The sequence below is a fragment of the Arachis stenosperma genome, chromosome 4 (assembly GCF_014773155.1).
Source record: "Arachis stenosperma cultivar V10309 chromosome 4, arast.V10309.gnm1.PFL2, whole genome shotgun sequence".
NCBI classification, from domain to species: Eukaryota; Viridiplantae; Streptophyta; class Magnoliopsida; order Fabales; family Fabaceae; genus Arachis; species Arachis stenosperma.
The window spans coordinates 109,779,146-109,793,754 of NC_080380.1; the positions used below are offsets into that span (position 1 = coordinate 109,779,146).

The 14,609-nt window shown below is 40.6% G+C and overlaps 3 protein-coding genes across 3 annotated transcripts; 1 reads left to right on the plus strand and 2 right to left on the minus strand.

Annotated features, from left to right (window-relative positions):
• Positions 1-271: 271 nt before the first annotated feature.
• LOC130976920 (uncharacterized) lies at positions 272-3,095 on the minus strand. Its single transcript, XM_057901872.1, has 5 exons — positions 2,469-3,095; positions 1,671-2,391; positions 1,493-1,546; positions 1,212-1,396; positions 272-952 (listed from the first exon to the last, which is right to left on the minus strand). Exons 2-5 carry the CDS (start codon positions 2,344-2,346, stop codon positions 863-865), a joined length of 1,005 nt encoding a protein of 334 aa, XP_057757855.1. The 5' UTR covers positions 2,347-2,391; positions 2,469-3,095; the 3' UTR covers positions 272-862.
• LOC130976919 (acyl-coenzyme A oxidase 2, peroxisomal) lies at positions 3,096-7,202 on the plus strand. Its single transcript, XM_057901871.1, has 7 exons — positions 3,096-3,833; positions 3,911-4,026; positions 4,355-5,235; positions 5,798-5,977; positions 6,077-6,243; positions 6,327-6,450; positions 6,763-7,202. Exons 1-7 carry the CDS (start codon positions 3,385-3,387, stop codon positions 6,919-6,921), a joined length of 2,076 nt encoding a protein of 691 aa, XP_057757854.1. The 5' UTR covers positions 3,096-3,384; the 3' UTR covers positions 6,922-7,202.
• Positions 7,203-7,298: 96 nt separating this feature from the next.
• On the minus strand, positions 7,299-10,756 carry LOC130976918 (protein ALTERED PHOSPHATE STARVATION RESPONSE 1-like). Its single transcript, XM_057901870.1, has 5 exons — positions 9,386-10,756; positions 9,176-9,253; positions 8,661-8,866; positions 8,275-8,498; positions 7,299-8,164 (listed from the first exon to the last, which is right to left on the minus strand). The coding sequence occupies exons 1-5, from the start codon at positions 10,449-10,451 to the stop codon at positions 7,501-7,503; spliced, it is 2,238 nt and encodes a 745-aa protein (XP_057757853.1). The 5' UTR covers positions 10,452-10,756; the 3' UTR covers positions 7,299-7,500.
• Positions 10,757-14,609: the final 3,853 nt, after the last annotated feature.

Consider the following 14,609-nt stretch of genomic DNA (forward strand, 5'->3'; position numbering starts at 1 on the left):
GATCATATTATATTGGGTAAAATATATTTTTTATTTTTGAAGTTTGATAAAATTTTAAAAATATGTTTAAATTTTATTTTGTTTTAATTTTATTTCAAAAGTATATATTAAAATTATGCTTAATTTGTTTGTATTAAGAGTTATTTTTTATAAAATTGTTGTTGAATTAATTTTAATTTTTTTAAAAATTAGTCACCAAAAATATATTTAATGTAAATAAAAAAATTAAGACAATTAAAACAATAAAACTTAAAAATATTTTTAGCCCTATTATATTTCAAAGGTCCCAAGGTCCAAAAGGAGAACCAACCTAAAAAAGGTGGTGTGAAACCCACATCACTAAATTGTAACTGCCGTCCTGTTGCAGCGAACCGTATACATTGGGTGCAAGTAATCTCTTACTTAGCCTCTATCGTTGATACAACATTACAACATAGGCAGATGATAATCCAAGCAGTAAGGACATTGTAATAACCGTATATAAATCCCATGCGATGTGCAGCTTAAACAGATAATTGCTAAGACAACTAACTAATCAAGCTTCTTATACAAGATGCAATCTCATTTAAGGAACAGACTATGAAGCAGCACCTGTAAAGACCTTCCTAACAATCCATTCAAACCAACACCAAACAGTATAATGGATAACAATTTAAACAGGAAGTAATCCTCCAAAATAGATTGATTCTCCTCATAGTAGAATCAATGGGAAAAGTGATACAAAAAAAAAATATACAGATTCTTTGGAGGTATTACAAAGACACCAAATCTCCATAAAAGCCACAATCACATGCATATTAATTGAAAATTGAGACTATTAAACTGCAAGAAGAAATATTGCAATCACAAAAGCATTATAATACTAATGATTGTCAGAATTGCTATTGTCAGTCGAATCAAGGCTACTCTTGCAGCTCTCTCTCAAATCTCTCAGTTCTTCAAATTTTGATTCCTGAAAGTAGAATGAAATCACTCAAAGTGTTAGCAAAGAAGTAGAAACAAAAAACTAAGATAAATATCAGATAACAATAACGCGCCTAAGAAGCTGCCCATTCTTTTGTGCAGACTGAACTCTGGACGAGTGTGTTGTGTCATGTGTGTATCTCCTAAGAACGGAAAATCGCAAGCGTAGAAACAGATAACATTTGATTTTGAATGAAATGGCAATAGAGAACCAAGAGGACATCAAGAGTGATAGGACTGGAACTCACAAGCTGTTTAGTTTCTTGAGCAAATGTGTTGCCCATATGAACAAAGAGTGACTTCCACTGCTCCATAAGGGTCAATTCTAATTTGGATGACTCTGTGCTGCTCTGTGGATCATGCACCAATTTCTCCTTTAAGTCAGAAAACCTCTGAAGCGTTGTGCTTGCCTCTTTCTGACTCTTCTTCAGAGCTGGCCAAACACAAGAAACATTAACAAAACATGATCAATAACTGCAGCATTCAATAAAAATTGCCTAATGTGTAGTCCTTTATAACAACAACTCACCGCTTAGTCTGCCCTTCACATCTTGATAATGGAGATCCGACCAGATATAAGCAGCTATACATCAACACAGTAAAACACAGATTTCAATCATCATACCATAATATCATAACTGAACATTAATTTCCCATTATTTCAAATATCACAAATAGACTCTTTCACAGAAATTAGTTATAACCACCTTTGGAGCAAAAGGAACAAGTGCATTGTTTCAGAAGGTCGACGCTATCAACAGACGGGTTTGCGCCACTAACCCCCTTGAGAGCCGAACACCGTTCTAGCCCTGGAAATCCAAAATCGTGGGAAGCAGAGATCACCGGCGGTTCCACCGCAACAGATTTGGATGACGCTAATTTATCAACACAAACTTCTGTGTCGTCATTTTGAATGACGCGGTTGCTGAACCCTTCAGTTATGGGTATTCCTTCCGGAACACCGCTAGGGTTTCTATCTTGAACGTCGTTTCCTAACCCCAAAGAAGTCACACCGGCGCCACCGAAGAAATTCTGTTCCTCCGGTAAATTGTTGGTCTGTGGATCCGATGTTTGAGATGAGAGTGTCCGTAACGAGGCGTCAGAGACGGCATCGCAGAAGAGGAAACTGAGGGAAGGGTTTTTCCCCTTTTCTGGGAACTGAAGCTTGTCGTTATCGCTGAACTGCGTGCTCAATTTCGCACCTAATTGAAAGTGGAACTTCTTTTTGGCGAAGTGGGAATCCCCATCGCTTGTGGTTTTGCGAGGGGAGTCGCCGGAGATGGAAGAAAAGGGCCTCTTGGAGGGGCGGTTGGTGACATCGGAGAGTGCAGGACGGGTGTTGAAATTGAGAACCCTGTCGCTGAAATTCTCTTCGGTTACCATGAATCTGAAGCGAATCGGTGATCTGGTGTGTTGAATCTTGAAACCCTACGAATTGGGCGTAAGTAACTTCAATAACAACCACCGAAAACCCTACAAATAGAGTGGCGTAAGAAATGAACTACCTCAAAATTTGGTTCGGGTAGTGAGAGGAAGGAGGATTCTATTACATGTTTCCTCAACTAAAAAATTGGAATTGCAGGCTGCAGTGTAGTGAGAGAGTGAGAGTATGTTATTCATCATGGGAGCTCAGACACGCCCCAAATTCTCAGGCGGGAAGAAAGCGGGCCTCGCCGCGCTTTTCAACTTTTTGAAAGCTGCGGCGCGCCATTCTCTCAATCCATATTACAATTGGGCCTCTTTACCATCTTCTACTGGATCACCGACCTGGTGCCCTCCCCAGGCCCAAAAACTATATTAAGTGGAATGGAAGAGAGTCAAGAGACTGATAAGTGGTCCTCCACCATGACCGAAAAAAAGAGGGTGGTCCTCCACGTCATAACAAATCTTCGGTCTACCTTCTGACGTCTATAAGATGTGGATATTGAGATATTCCCTTCGTTTCTGAAAGAACAAAATTTAATTATTTAATTAATGGCAAGTGGCAAGAATGGTAAATGGATGTCATATCCAATTGGGACAAGATAAGAGTCTAATAGAAAATGAAATTGTAGACTGTAGTGGCGAATCGGTCTTGACAAGATGCGTTATCCAACCGCAGCTACAAAGCAGAGTATGGGACTATGGGCCAAGGTGGAGACGAACGGGGAGTTGGGGTGAACGTGAAAGAAATAAATAAAGCGAAACGTATTGGTATGCGCGCCCATGGTAAATTTAATTAGTAGCCGCAAAAGATTAATGTAATCCTATGAGATCCCGCCACGAGTCACTATCGCTTCAAAGCCACGTTATCAAATATCAATTGTGCCGTGTACTCATGATTCATGAATTTCACTATCATTTATGACATCGCTCATGATCTAACAGATTCACATTTGATAACGAATTCTTGAGGGAAGATTAAAGATTACAAAAAACGAAATGCAAACTGTAATTAATCATATACCGAAATCATCCTACGATGAGGAGGAGGAGGAGGCGGTGTCACGGCGAATAGAGAGGGTGCGGCGACACTTGGAAGGCGTTCCCTATTGTGTGAGGACGGGGCAGGTGGAGATGGTGGCTTGCGCGAGGGTGAATTTGAACGTGGAGACGGCGGCTCTGTCGGGATACATGAGGGGGAAGCACAGGGACATTCAGGAGAAGGTGTACGAGTACTTCAACAAGAAGCCGGAGCTGCAGACGCCGGCGGAGATCCTCAAGGATGACTACCGTGAGCTCTGCATGAGGCAGCTGCTGGGGCTAGTCAGGGAGGCGGGAATCAGGCCTTTCCGCTACGTCAGCGAGGACCCTGCTAAGTACTTCGCCATCGCCGAAGCCGTTGGCAGCATCGACATGTCCCTCGGCATCAAAATGGGCGTCCAATACAGGTACGTAATTTCTTCCTTGCTTCTTTTCACGTGAGAATTGGATGCCTTTTCAATTTGATTTCACTGTTTCTGTGCAGCCTGTGGGGTGGTTCTGTGATCAATTTGGGGACTAAGAAGCACAGGGACAAGTACTTTGATGGCATTGATTGCTTGGACTATCCCGGTTGTTTTGCTATGACCGAGCTTCACCATGGTAATTGTTACCTTATTCATTATTCATTCATACTTGTATCTATTTTTCTTTTTGGCTTGCAAGTAATGTAACTCTGACTCTGATGCTGCTCAAGCATAATTATCCAATTACAACAACACTGCTGAGATTTGAAATTATCAAACATGCATATCATCGTCAAACAAGACACTCAAATGCCTTTAAGCAGAAAAATGTTTTCCTTTCCCAAATTCCCTTCAGTTTAGGGTTCTGTAGAAAAATGTTGCTTCTGGTGCCTTTCATTCCTACGTGCAGGGTAGAGACACTATTCAAATTTAAATAAACTGTTTACCTTCTTTTTGTTCAATAGGTTCAAATGTGCAGGGCCTCCAAACTGTCGCCTCCTTTGATCCGATCACAGATGAATTTGTCATTGATACGCCAAATGATGGCGCCATCAAGTGGTGGATTGGCAATGCTGCAGTGCATGGCAAGTTTGCCACTGTTTTTGCCAGGTTGAAGCTACCTGCTTATGATACAAAAGGAGCTGCTGATATGGGTGTCCATGCCTTCATAGTTCCCATAAGGGACATGAAGACCCATCAGCCACTTCCAGGAGTTGAAATTCACGATTGCGGTCATAAAGTAGGCCTCAATGGTGTGGATAATGGAGCATTAAGATTCCGCTCTGTGAGAATTCCTCGAGACAATCTGCTAAATCGATTTGGAGATGTTTCCCGTGATGGGAAGTATACAAGTAGCCTTCCTACTGTAAATAAGCGCTTTGCTGCAACCCTAGGAGAACTTGTAGGTGGTAGGGTAGGCCTTGCATATTCTTCGGTTGGTGTCCTGAAGATTGCAGCCACAATTGCCATCCGGTATTCTCTGCTTCGTCAGCAATTTGGACCTCCAAACCAGCCTGAAGTGTCTATTCTTGATTACCAGTCTCAACAGCATAAGCTTATGCCAATGCTGGCTTCAACTTATGCTTTTCATTTTGCCACTGCAAATTTAGTGGAGAAATACGCTGAAATGAAGAAAACCCATGATGATGTATTAATTGCAGATGTCCATGCTCTTTCGGCAGGTTTAAAGTCTTATATTACTTCATATACTGCAAAGTCACTCAGCACCTGTAGGGAAGCCTGTGGAGGCCATGGTTATGCTGCTGTAAACCGGTTTGGTTCCTTGAGGAATGACCATGACATTTTTCAGACATTTGAAGGAGACAACACGGTTCTTCTTCAACAGGTTATTGACTAAGCTCTGTCAGTTCATTCTTCTTCTTTTATTGTAACTATATTTTTCATAATCTGATAACCAACAAGATAGTATAGGAATCAGAGGCATCGGAACTCAGCTATTTCTTTTCTGTCACTGATTTTATATATACATAGAGTGAAATTTCTGCACAAACAACAGATGCAGTTGGTTGGCCCTTACTTGGGTTCAAAGTACAACTTGAACCTCTTTCTATCACAGTCCTCTTCCCCCCTCTTTTTGGATAGGTGTAGGTGCTGAGTTTCCTGTTATTTGCATTATTATTCAGGGATTAACTATTAGTAAAGCTCTTTCAGCTCTTGCATTTATTAGTCTCCAAATGAATAGCTAAGCTACCATGTTAAAATAATTCGTTATATGATTTGATTGCCAGAGCAGAGATATAGATTTAGGCCTGTTCATTCTCTGTTTGGTGGCAATTGATGTTATACAGATTTAGAGGCTTGTCATACATTTCAGTTTTGGTGTTTATATTATTCTATTGGGAGGCAAGGTTAGTTGGGTGTTTGAGTTGTTTGTTTTACAAATGAAGGTTGCAGGTGATCTTCTGAAACAATACAGAGCAAAGTTCAAAGGCGGGGCTTTTACAGCGACATGGAACTACCTGAAAGAATCCATGAATACATATCTGTCACAGCCAAATCCGGTTACAGCTCGGTGGGAAGGCGAGGACCATTTGAGAAATCCGAAGTTTCAGTTAGATGCTTTTAGAGTGAGTTTATCTTGGTTTCTTGACCGCAGTACAGTACTACGAATGCGGAAACATTAATGAGTCAACAATTTATTTGATTTTCACTTTGCTTTATTACAGTACCGAACATCCATATTACTTCAGAGTGTTGCTGTACGACTCCAAAAGCATTCTAAAACTCTTGGGGACTTTGGTGCATGGAATAGGTGCTTGAATCACCTTTTGACACTTGCAGAGTCACATATTGAGTCAGTCATCCTTGCTAAATTCATTGATGCTGTTCAAAGGTTTGTTCTAGCTCCTAGTGTTTGTATCTTCTTATCTACATGATACTATGCCCATTTTTTGACTTGGCCTATTCATTCACCAGCTGTCCTGATCCAAGCTCTCAAGCTGCTCTCAAGCTTGTGTGTGATCTTTATGCTCTGGATCGGATACGCGATGACATTGGAACCTACCGTAATGTTGATTACGTGGCTCCCAACAAAGCCAAGGTATAAAACTGAAAACACTTTGAAATAGAAGTATTATCATTTTTCTGAGGGAAGAAAAAAAAAATGAAAAAAAAGTTCAATGCAAAAAAGACAATGATCTGATTATTCGGTAAAAAAAATTATAATTGCAGTTCCTTGTAGATTGTAGCTAAGGAACAGATAATACAAGTTTTATATGAGTTTGTGGTGGTTTTGAAATGACCACTCAACCCTGAGCAAACAGCCAACAGAACATAACAATTGGACCTTGCATTTTATAACGTTACAATCTGAATACATTAAATATTTTTTTTTCCGTCATCCATTTTACAGGCGATCAACAAATTGACGGACTATCTGAGTTTTCAAGTGAGGAATATTGCAAAAGAACTCGTAGATGCATTTGATCTACCGCCTCATGTTACAAGGGCTCCTATTGCCATGCAGTCAGAAGCCTACACGCAGTACACACAAATTGTTGGATTCGAATAGCAGAACTGCAGCATGGAGAATTCACATGAAATTAATAATAATAAATAAATAATTTTTTTAGCGTATTGTTGAAATTGGATTTCACTAGTTTCTTCAAGACATCGAAAGAAAATAATACCAACACTCACACACAAACTACGATCAACAAACCAAAGCAGTTTGAGGCACGAATTGGTCGAAATAGAAAGTTATTGTATAAGAAGTATATTGTCTTTAGGAGAAACAATTGCAAGACTACTAATCCTGTTTCATTGATTGAAAATTGTTGTTCAAGTTGGGCATATTGAGACGCATGATTTCTATGGTTTCAATATTTAAGGACATGAAAACGATATAAGAAAATGGTAGACAAAAGTGCCTTCGAGCAACCGGCAATTAAGTAAATCTAATTCCACCACAGAACACAATGCCTTTGCTAGTTATGACGACATCATATTATCATAAGCTTACGACTCGGTTACAGAGATACCCTTCACCCGTTTGACATCATAACGTTTGTACAATACAATACTACAATGATTCTTCGTGTCTTCCATGCTACCTAGACATCAGGATCGGGCAGAAGCCAGCAATCAAGGATTAACATTTGTCGGCCCTCATAGTTCTGCAGTTATGATATGCAGTTCGAGCTGCTTCACTTTTTTGCCTGATATCTTCATACATCTTCAACGATGCCTCAGAAAATTTGGTCAGTCTATCAAGTAATTTGGTTAGGCTGGCCTGTATGCAGCACAAATTTGCAGATTCGTCTTCATTGTCTTCAATGGTTTTACTCTCAGCTTCAGCAGTGCTTCCCTCAGACGCGTTCTGTTTCTTGAGAAGTTGATCATTTTGGTGCTCCATTAGGTGGTGAAGATCAGACAAGAAGTTTCTGATTGCTTGACTTAGTTCCTCAGAGGGCAAAGCCTTGATCCCAACAGACCAATCGCGGCAAAGAACAAATATGGGTGGCGCCAAAACTCGGCGAGGGGAGAATGGCCTTCTGCTCTTGGATCGCTCCCTTGGATGCAGTATGCAGTTTTGCAGCCATCCATTGACAGCTTCCACATACGAGGTGTGGCTGTTAATCCAGTTAGCAAAGCTCAGACCAAAAATCTCAATTTCTTCATGAAGCTGCACCAATATATCTCTGCGCACCTCGCCTTGCAAGGTTCCTGTTGAGCTCCTAGAATGATATGCCAAGGAGATGGTGATGTACTGTGCATGATGGCATTCCAGCATGGCCTTCCACATCCTGGTTAATCTGCACAGCCAAGAGCAGCTATAGTTGTCAACCTTAGTTGTCAATGGTGCAAATCTTTAAGGATAGAAAATGGTTAATATAAACATAAAAATATGGAGTCTTCAACTTACCCTTCTATTAATTCAAAAAGTTGTGGGTACAACTCTTCATCCCTGATGCTCTCAATTCGTTTAGATATGGTATCAACAGAATAAATAGCCACTATTATACGTGAATGCAGATCCTTTACAACAGACCGGGTTTTGTCAATCACATGAGTGCTTTGATCTTTTGCAAATTGATGTCTAAGCTGGCTACATTTTCGATCATAGTTCTTCCTGATGGATTCACTAGCCTATGATCAAGAGGAAGAAGAATTAAAAACACAAATTTTGGATGTGCATGCATTTATGATTCCATCAAGTCAAATAGATAATAAATAAAAAAACATGCTTATGATTTTATTACTCAAGCCATGAAGCCCTTCACTTTTCCTTTACAATAACTGTAATAGTACCTTTACTTCATCATAGAGTTTTCGCTCCCAGGCATACAGTCTGTCAAGGGTGGATGAATGGCTTCCCGCAATCATGCAGAATTCTTCAGCAAAGTCACTTCCACTGTCATCAATGTCTTCCTTCGATCTTGGTGTCAAAGGGTTCCTAGATGAGGATGACCGAGAAGATGCTGTTCGCCTCCAGCTAATAATTTTCTGTGCAGGCTCTGCACAAAAGGTGACAATTTAGTCCCTCATAAATATTCATCTTCTATGAAACATTGACTAGGTATAAAGAAAAGGAGAAAATTTTGATAGAAATAGACAGCTTGTTGCTCAAGAAAAATATCAAACTGCTTCAAATCAAACATCACTATGACTGTCTCAAAGCTTTGTTACCAGGGGGAAAAACCTTACATATGCTTCATCATATAGCTCAAACTAGTATTTACTCATTAACCAACTTAACCATGGCTAAACCAATCATTGAACTGTTATTTACTGAGTATCAATTACAAAATTGAGCTACAATTTACCCTGGAAGATAGGTGTAGTCTTTCTGCCACAACAAGCAGGCTGGACAGATGTGATCAAAGCCGCAGCGGATGACTTCCCTATCAGAAGAAATGTGATGGAGACTAGTAAATAAACTTCACTGAGAATATGTCTTAACAATTTGTTGTAATTAAGTTGCAAATTCAGACACAAGTACAGTATCTGGAATGATATAACAACCGAGGAAATACCTTTTGCCTCCGAATATCCAACCATGATTTTATTTGCCTCTAACAGCCTCAACACCTCCCTGCCAGACTCAGAAGCTCGAGCGAACCGGTGCTCTATATCCTTTATGCTTGAGAGAAAATCTTTAGCTCTGTGAGTGATGAACTCTGATGGATCCTCTCTTTCCGCACACAAATCTTTACCATCTATGTTCTTCTCCGTCTTTGAACTGGACCTTCCAACACCACCATTGCCTACTACATTCTCTTTCATGACACCCCCATTGCTAGTTGATTTTAGCTGCTTCACTCCCACATCAGCCACTTGCTTGCTACCTCCAACTCCTCTAGAAACTACTGAATGATCAGAACAGTGTCCATATGAACTGCCATACTCATTTTCCTTTGAAACACCACCAAAATTTCTACTATGCTTCTCATCCGAGTTCAGTTTCATCGTGCCATTTCTATCCGAACCAACACCTAACCATTGATCCCTAGCAGCTCCAAACACAGTTGAACCACCCTCCTCTTCATGGAAACATTCACTAGTAGCATGCCCTACAAACCTGAAGCTCTCATTGTCCTCCACAGGGTCAAAGAAATCCCAAGATTCACCTGACTCGGGAAGAGGAGGTGGTGGTGGGGGCATTGTGAACACATTGGATTCATCATCCAAAAAACTGTCACCCCCACAAGCATTGACCCTAACAGTGACAGAAGCATTCCCCCCTGACCTCATGTAACTGAGTGTAGTCACAGGAGGGGAAAGGGGACTATGAAATTCTGGCAATGGTGAGTCAGAAGCATCAACCTCTACCTCAGCAAGATGTGACGGTGGTGATGATGGAGAAAGGTAGCTACATTGAGATGGGGTTTTATCTGAAATTGAGAGAGAAGACTCCACCAAGACCTCAGCTTCAGAGTACCTCCGGAGAGCAATGCCAACGTTTCGAAGAGATTGAATGTAAGAAACGTGTGCGGCGGCGAGAGCATACCTGGAATCAACGGCGACCTTGATGAATCGATTGCGATCCCTGCAGAGGGTCAAAGCTTCGTTCTTTTGGGGTTTGGAGTTTGCAGTACCCATTACCCCTTTACACGATTACACCCATTTCATTGTGGAGTGTGTAGTGTTGATTTATGAGAAATGGGCACCATTGATGAAATCAAAGAGGGTAACAGTGTGGTTAATGAGTACAGTGACAGTGTAAGCTTGTTGCAGAGAGGGTCAGGGCAACGAGCAATGAACAATGAGGAGAGAAAAAGAAAGGAAAGGGAGAGAAATGGAGAATCCAAAAAAACAAAGAAGGAGAAACAAAAAACGTGAACGTGAACGCGGCTTCCTTCCATTTCCAGTGACTAAAATTCTGCATAACTTTATTAGTCACTCACTCACCCTCGTTTTCTGTGTTTGTGTGTCTCTGTCATGCTCTTCCGTTTTATAATTATTTGAAAAAATATTATATGCATATTTTTGTATTTGATATAGTGTCTAAAATTGTTTCTCTAATTTATTAAAAAAAGTTAAAAATTAATATTTAATTTAAAAAATATAAAATAAATAATTATTAAATATTTAAAAATTTTCATAAAAAATAATTTAAACAAAATTTAAATACCAAATTATAGATACCATCAAATTCAGCTTGCCACTATGCCATGGAAGAAAAGAAAAGCTTCTTTTACTTTATTTGTACTTGCCACCATGAATGAACTGGGGAAGTGTTATACCATAGTGTACTTTGGTGAGTGACACCATCATGTGTTTATTAAACCTCAATTGAAAGCATGTCTAATCCGTTGTTTTTTGAGTGTAGAACTCAGACCAATAGTTTCTACTAACTACTCATTTTCTCAGCAAATAAATTTTCTATGCCACATGTGACTACTTCGCATCATGAATCAAATAGGAGTGTTCATGAGTACGGGTAATTTGATTACCCATTTAAAGCTAAATCGAAACGATTATATTATTTGAGTAAAGGACATTTTCGTCTCTGACCTTTTATTACCCATTTAAAACTAAATCGAAACGATTATATTATTTGAGTAAAGGACATTTTCGTCTCTGACCTTTTTTTTACAGACATTTTCGTCTTCAAGCAATGAAAAATACATTAAAGTCCCTGACCGTTGAAAAACATGGACATTTATGTCTCTCTGTTGATTTCAGCCGTTTGCACTGGACGGAAAAGGCTGAGGTGGCACAGGTGGCGCTGAGGTGGCACGTAACGGAGGCCACGTGGCAGGGGCCAAACAGTTAGAGGACATATAAGTCCCTGGAGACGAAAACGACGTCGTTTCGTCTCCTCCCCCAAATCTTTGAAATTCTTGTTCCCTAATCCTCGTCTGCACAGTAACGGTGCAGTGGGTGTTGTGGGGAGTTGTGGCTGAAAGGAAATTCTTCCTTCCATGGCATCTGAAGGGGTATTATCCAGCTGGAGAAGAGGTGGAGGTCAGGTGGGCTCGAGCTCGCGTCCTAAGGAGAAGGACAACAAACATGGCGTCTCACCAAGGTGCTTCTGTGGAGAAAACGCAATCCTTTTCATGTCGAAGACGCGAAGCAATCCAGGCAGATTGTTTCTGAGCTGTCCCTTTTACAAGGTATGAAAACGAAATGTGATGCACGTTTGGTTGAAGATGTGTTAGGGTTTCTAATTTTTAGAGTTTGAATTATGTGGGTTGATTTGCTGCAGGCAAGACAACCGTATTGTAAATTTTTTGTATGGCTTGATGAGCACGTTGCTGGACTTGGATTGACAGCAACAAAGTGTATGGGAGAGAAGGAATTTGTAGATGATGAAGAATATCAGAGGCAGCAGGACATGGAAATGAGGATCAGTTGCTTGGAGAAGAGGATGTTAGCTCTAGAGATGAAAAGAAAGCCAATAAGATGGTGTATCTGTGTCATTGTCATTGTGTTGATTTTTGCTGTTCTAAGTTGTAAGAGTTGATAAAGGAATGAAAAAGTGTGTTGTATTGTTGCAGCAATTATAGGTGAATTAAGTGTCATTTATATGAATGATTGTATTGCCCTGTACTTATTGTGTAAGATGTGGAGGAAATTAAAGTTGGTTCCTTAATACATAACATACCATTGCATTAGTGATAAAAAACAGTGGTTTACTTAACATCTAATACATAACATACCATTGTATTAGTGATAAAAAATAGTGGTTTACTTAACATCCATGTTCATCTGACCCACAAAGGGGACATGGGGAAAATTCCTCCTTAAGAAAATCAGTAGCCTCCTTTGTAGTCATGTGTGATTGGGTGGACATCCGCTTTTCAATCTTCTTACTCAACCAGTGTTGATCAGCAGCGTTGCTGCCCAAATTCCTCGCACAAGTGTGTTCTGGATTGTATGTCTTCACTTGATAACACTGCAGACTTTTGTTGTATGACAAGTGAACTAGGTAAGGGCACTCCTTATCCCCACACCCCACTCTCACTCTCTCTTTGTCATTTTTTATCCATTTCACTTCCCAACCCTCAGCAATGAAAGAATCTTTAATTACCTCCTTGAACCTGTCTACAGTGGCAAACCTTGTTCCTAGCTCAAACCTCCCCTCACCATGAGCATACTCATCATTAAACTCTGGAAACTTTTCACCTCTGCCTTCATCGTTAGAGGAAATGGGAGTATGTAATTCTTCAGACTCATACTCAAACATTATCTCCTCCACCTCCGTTGGGAGCTCACTAACATAAAACCCACCCCCGACGGCATTATCTGGCTGGACATCAGGTCCTTGATCCCCTGCTTCACCACGTGCATCAGTCCCATTCCCACTTCCTTCCCCTCTTTCATTAACCCTTGTGCGAAATTGTGTTTTCTTCTTCCCTTGCTCCTTTGGTGTAACTACCTTCTTCCTTGGAGTAATTACCTTCTTCTTTGGAGCGACGACCTTCTTTTTACCCTTGACATCTCTTTTCCTCTTCCTAGCAGTGACCGCACCATTGCTGTCACTCTCACAGCTATCACTCTCAATTCCCGTCGGTGGAGGTTTGTACAAGACGTCCTCTGTGCTCTCGTACCCGTCATCAGAAGAAGAGGAAGAATTCAGTTCCTCTGCAGTTTCATCCATCTCCCCTGCATTATCTCTGTCCTGGGCAGCATCCTCAACAACCTCCGGATCGTCGACAGGATGGTCAAAGTATATATGGAACTCACCACGCCCTGGGTGCTTCATTAGGTTCTCTCGCATTGCGTTGATCCCTGTATCCCCAGTCAATATGTTCATCCCGGATTCAAATTCAGTGTTTGATGGATCATACCAGTATACTGCCTTGTATGACTGGTAGCCCAGACCCTTAAATAGTGTCACAAGGTCTCCGAAGTTAACGAAGTCTAGGTCCATCTCAGGGAACCTCTCCTCCTTTCCATTCTGATAAACCATTTTTCCACCAACTCCTCTTACAAAGTTTCCTCCATGATGAAAGACCGGAACCACAAACACGTCAACCATCTGAAATTAACCAGTGCAGAACTAGGATTAAAAAGGGAAACAACTCAACATATGAAACATACTACATTTTTCGAACACAATCCCTCCCCCTAATCCTACACAGGACGCAATACACACCCTTTTTCACTTTCTTTCTTACACTGTAAACATGCAAACACATTACATTCCTAGCTAAGTATCACAATCTTACCTTGTGATGAAGACAGCAGCCACGACCTCAGACGAAGCTTCTCCTCAGCCTCTGCCACCAGCTATCACCCCTGGCCTTTTGCTCTTCTACGTCTTGTATATTTTGGAGGGAGAAATAGAGACGAAGAAGTCTGATCGTCTTTGGGTTAGGATTTTCTGTAATTCTCTCACTCAACCATGGCTCTTCTGGGTATTGTATATGGGGATTGAATTGTGTTTCAAGAGGAGGAGACGAAACGACGTCATTTTCGTCTTCAGGGACTTATATGTCCTCTAACTGTTTGGCCCCTGCCACGTGGCCTCCGTTATGTGCCACCTCAGCGCCACGTGTGCCACCTCAAACTTTTCCGTCCAGTGCAAACAGCTGAAATCAACGGAGGGATATAAATGTCCACGTTTTTCAACGGTCAGGGGCTTTAATGTATTTTCCATTGCTTGAGGACGAAAATGTCCGTAAAAAAAAAGGTCAGGGACGAAAATGTCCTTTAATCATATTATTTTTGGATTCGATGGATAATTAAATACAATTAGATCAGACTCAATTAAATCAATTTTAATTAGTTCGGGTATTAGTCTTAAAATTG

What these genes read in the sequence shown, in the direction of transcription:
- LOC130976920 (XM_057901872.1), bottom strand. Translation starts at nt 2,346, where the DNA reads ATGGTAACCGAAGAGAATTTCAGCGACAGGGTTCTCAATTTCAACACC. An exon ending in TTGTTCCTTTTGCTCCAAAG is followed by an intron (nt 1,547 to 1,670) that starts GTGGTTATAACT and finishes GTTGATGTATAG; the next exon opens with CTGCTTATATCTGGTCGGAT. An exon ending in CTCAAGAAACTAAACAGCTT is followed by an intron (nt 953 to 1,211) that starts GTGAGTTCCAGT and finishes TTCTACTTTCAG; the next exon opens with GAATCAAAATTTGAAGAACT.
- LOC130976919 (XM_057901871.1), top strand. Translation starts at nt 3,385, where the DNA reads ATGCAAACTGTAATTAATCATATACCGAAATCATCCTACGATGAGGAG. An exon ending in TTCAGTTAGATGCTTTTAGA is followed by an intron (nt 5,978 to 6,076) that starts GTGAGTTTATCT and finishes GCTTTATTACAG; the next exon opens with TACCGAACATCCATATTACT. An exon ending in TGGCTCCCAACAAAGCCAAG is followed by an intron (nt 6,451 to 6,762) that starts GTATAAAACTGA and finishes TCCATTTTACAG; the next exon opens with GCGATCAACAAATTGACGGA.
- LOC130976918 (XM_057901870.1), bottom strand. Translation starts at nt 10,451, where the DNA reads ATGGGTACTGCAAACTCCAAACCCCAAAAGAACGAAGCTTTGACCCTC. An exon ending in GACTACACCTATCTTCCAGG is followed by an intron (nt 8,867 to 9,175) that starts GTAAATTGTAGC and finishes CCTTTTGTGCAG; the next exon opens with AGCCTGCACAGAAAATTATT. An exon ending in AACTCTATGATGAAGTAAAG is followed by an intron (nt 8,499 to 8,660) that starts GTACTATTACAG and finishes TCTTGATCATAG; the next exon opens with GCTAGTGAATCCATCAGGAA.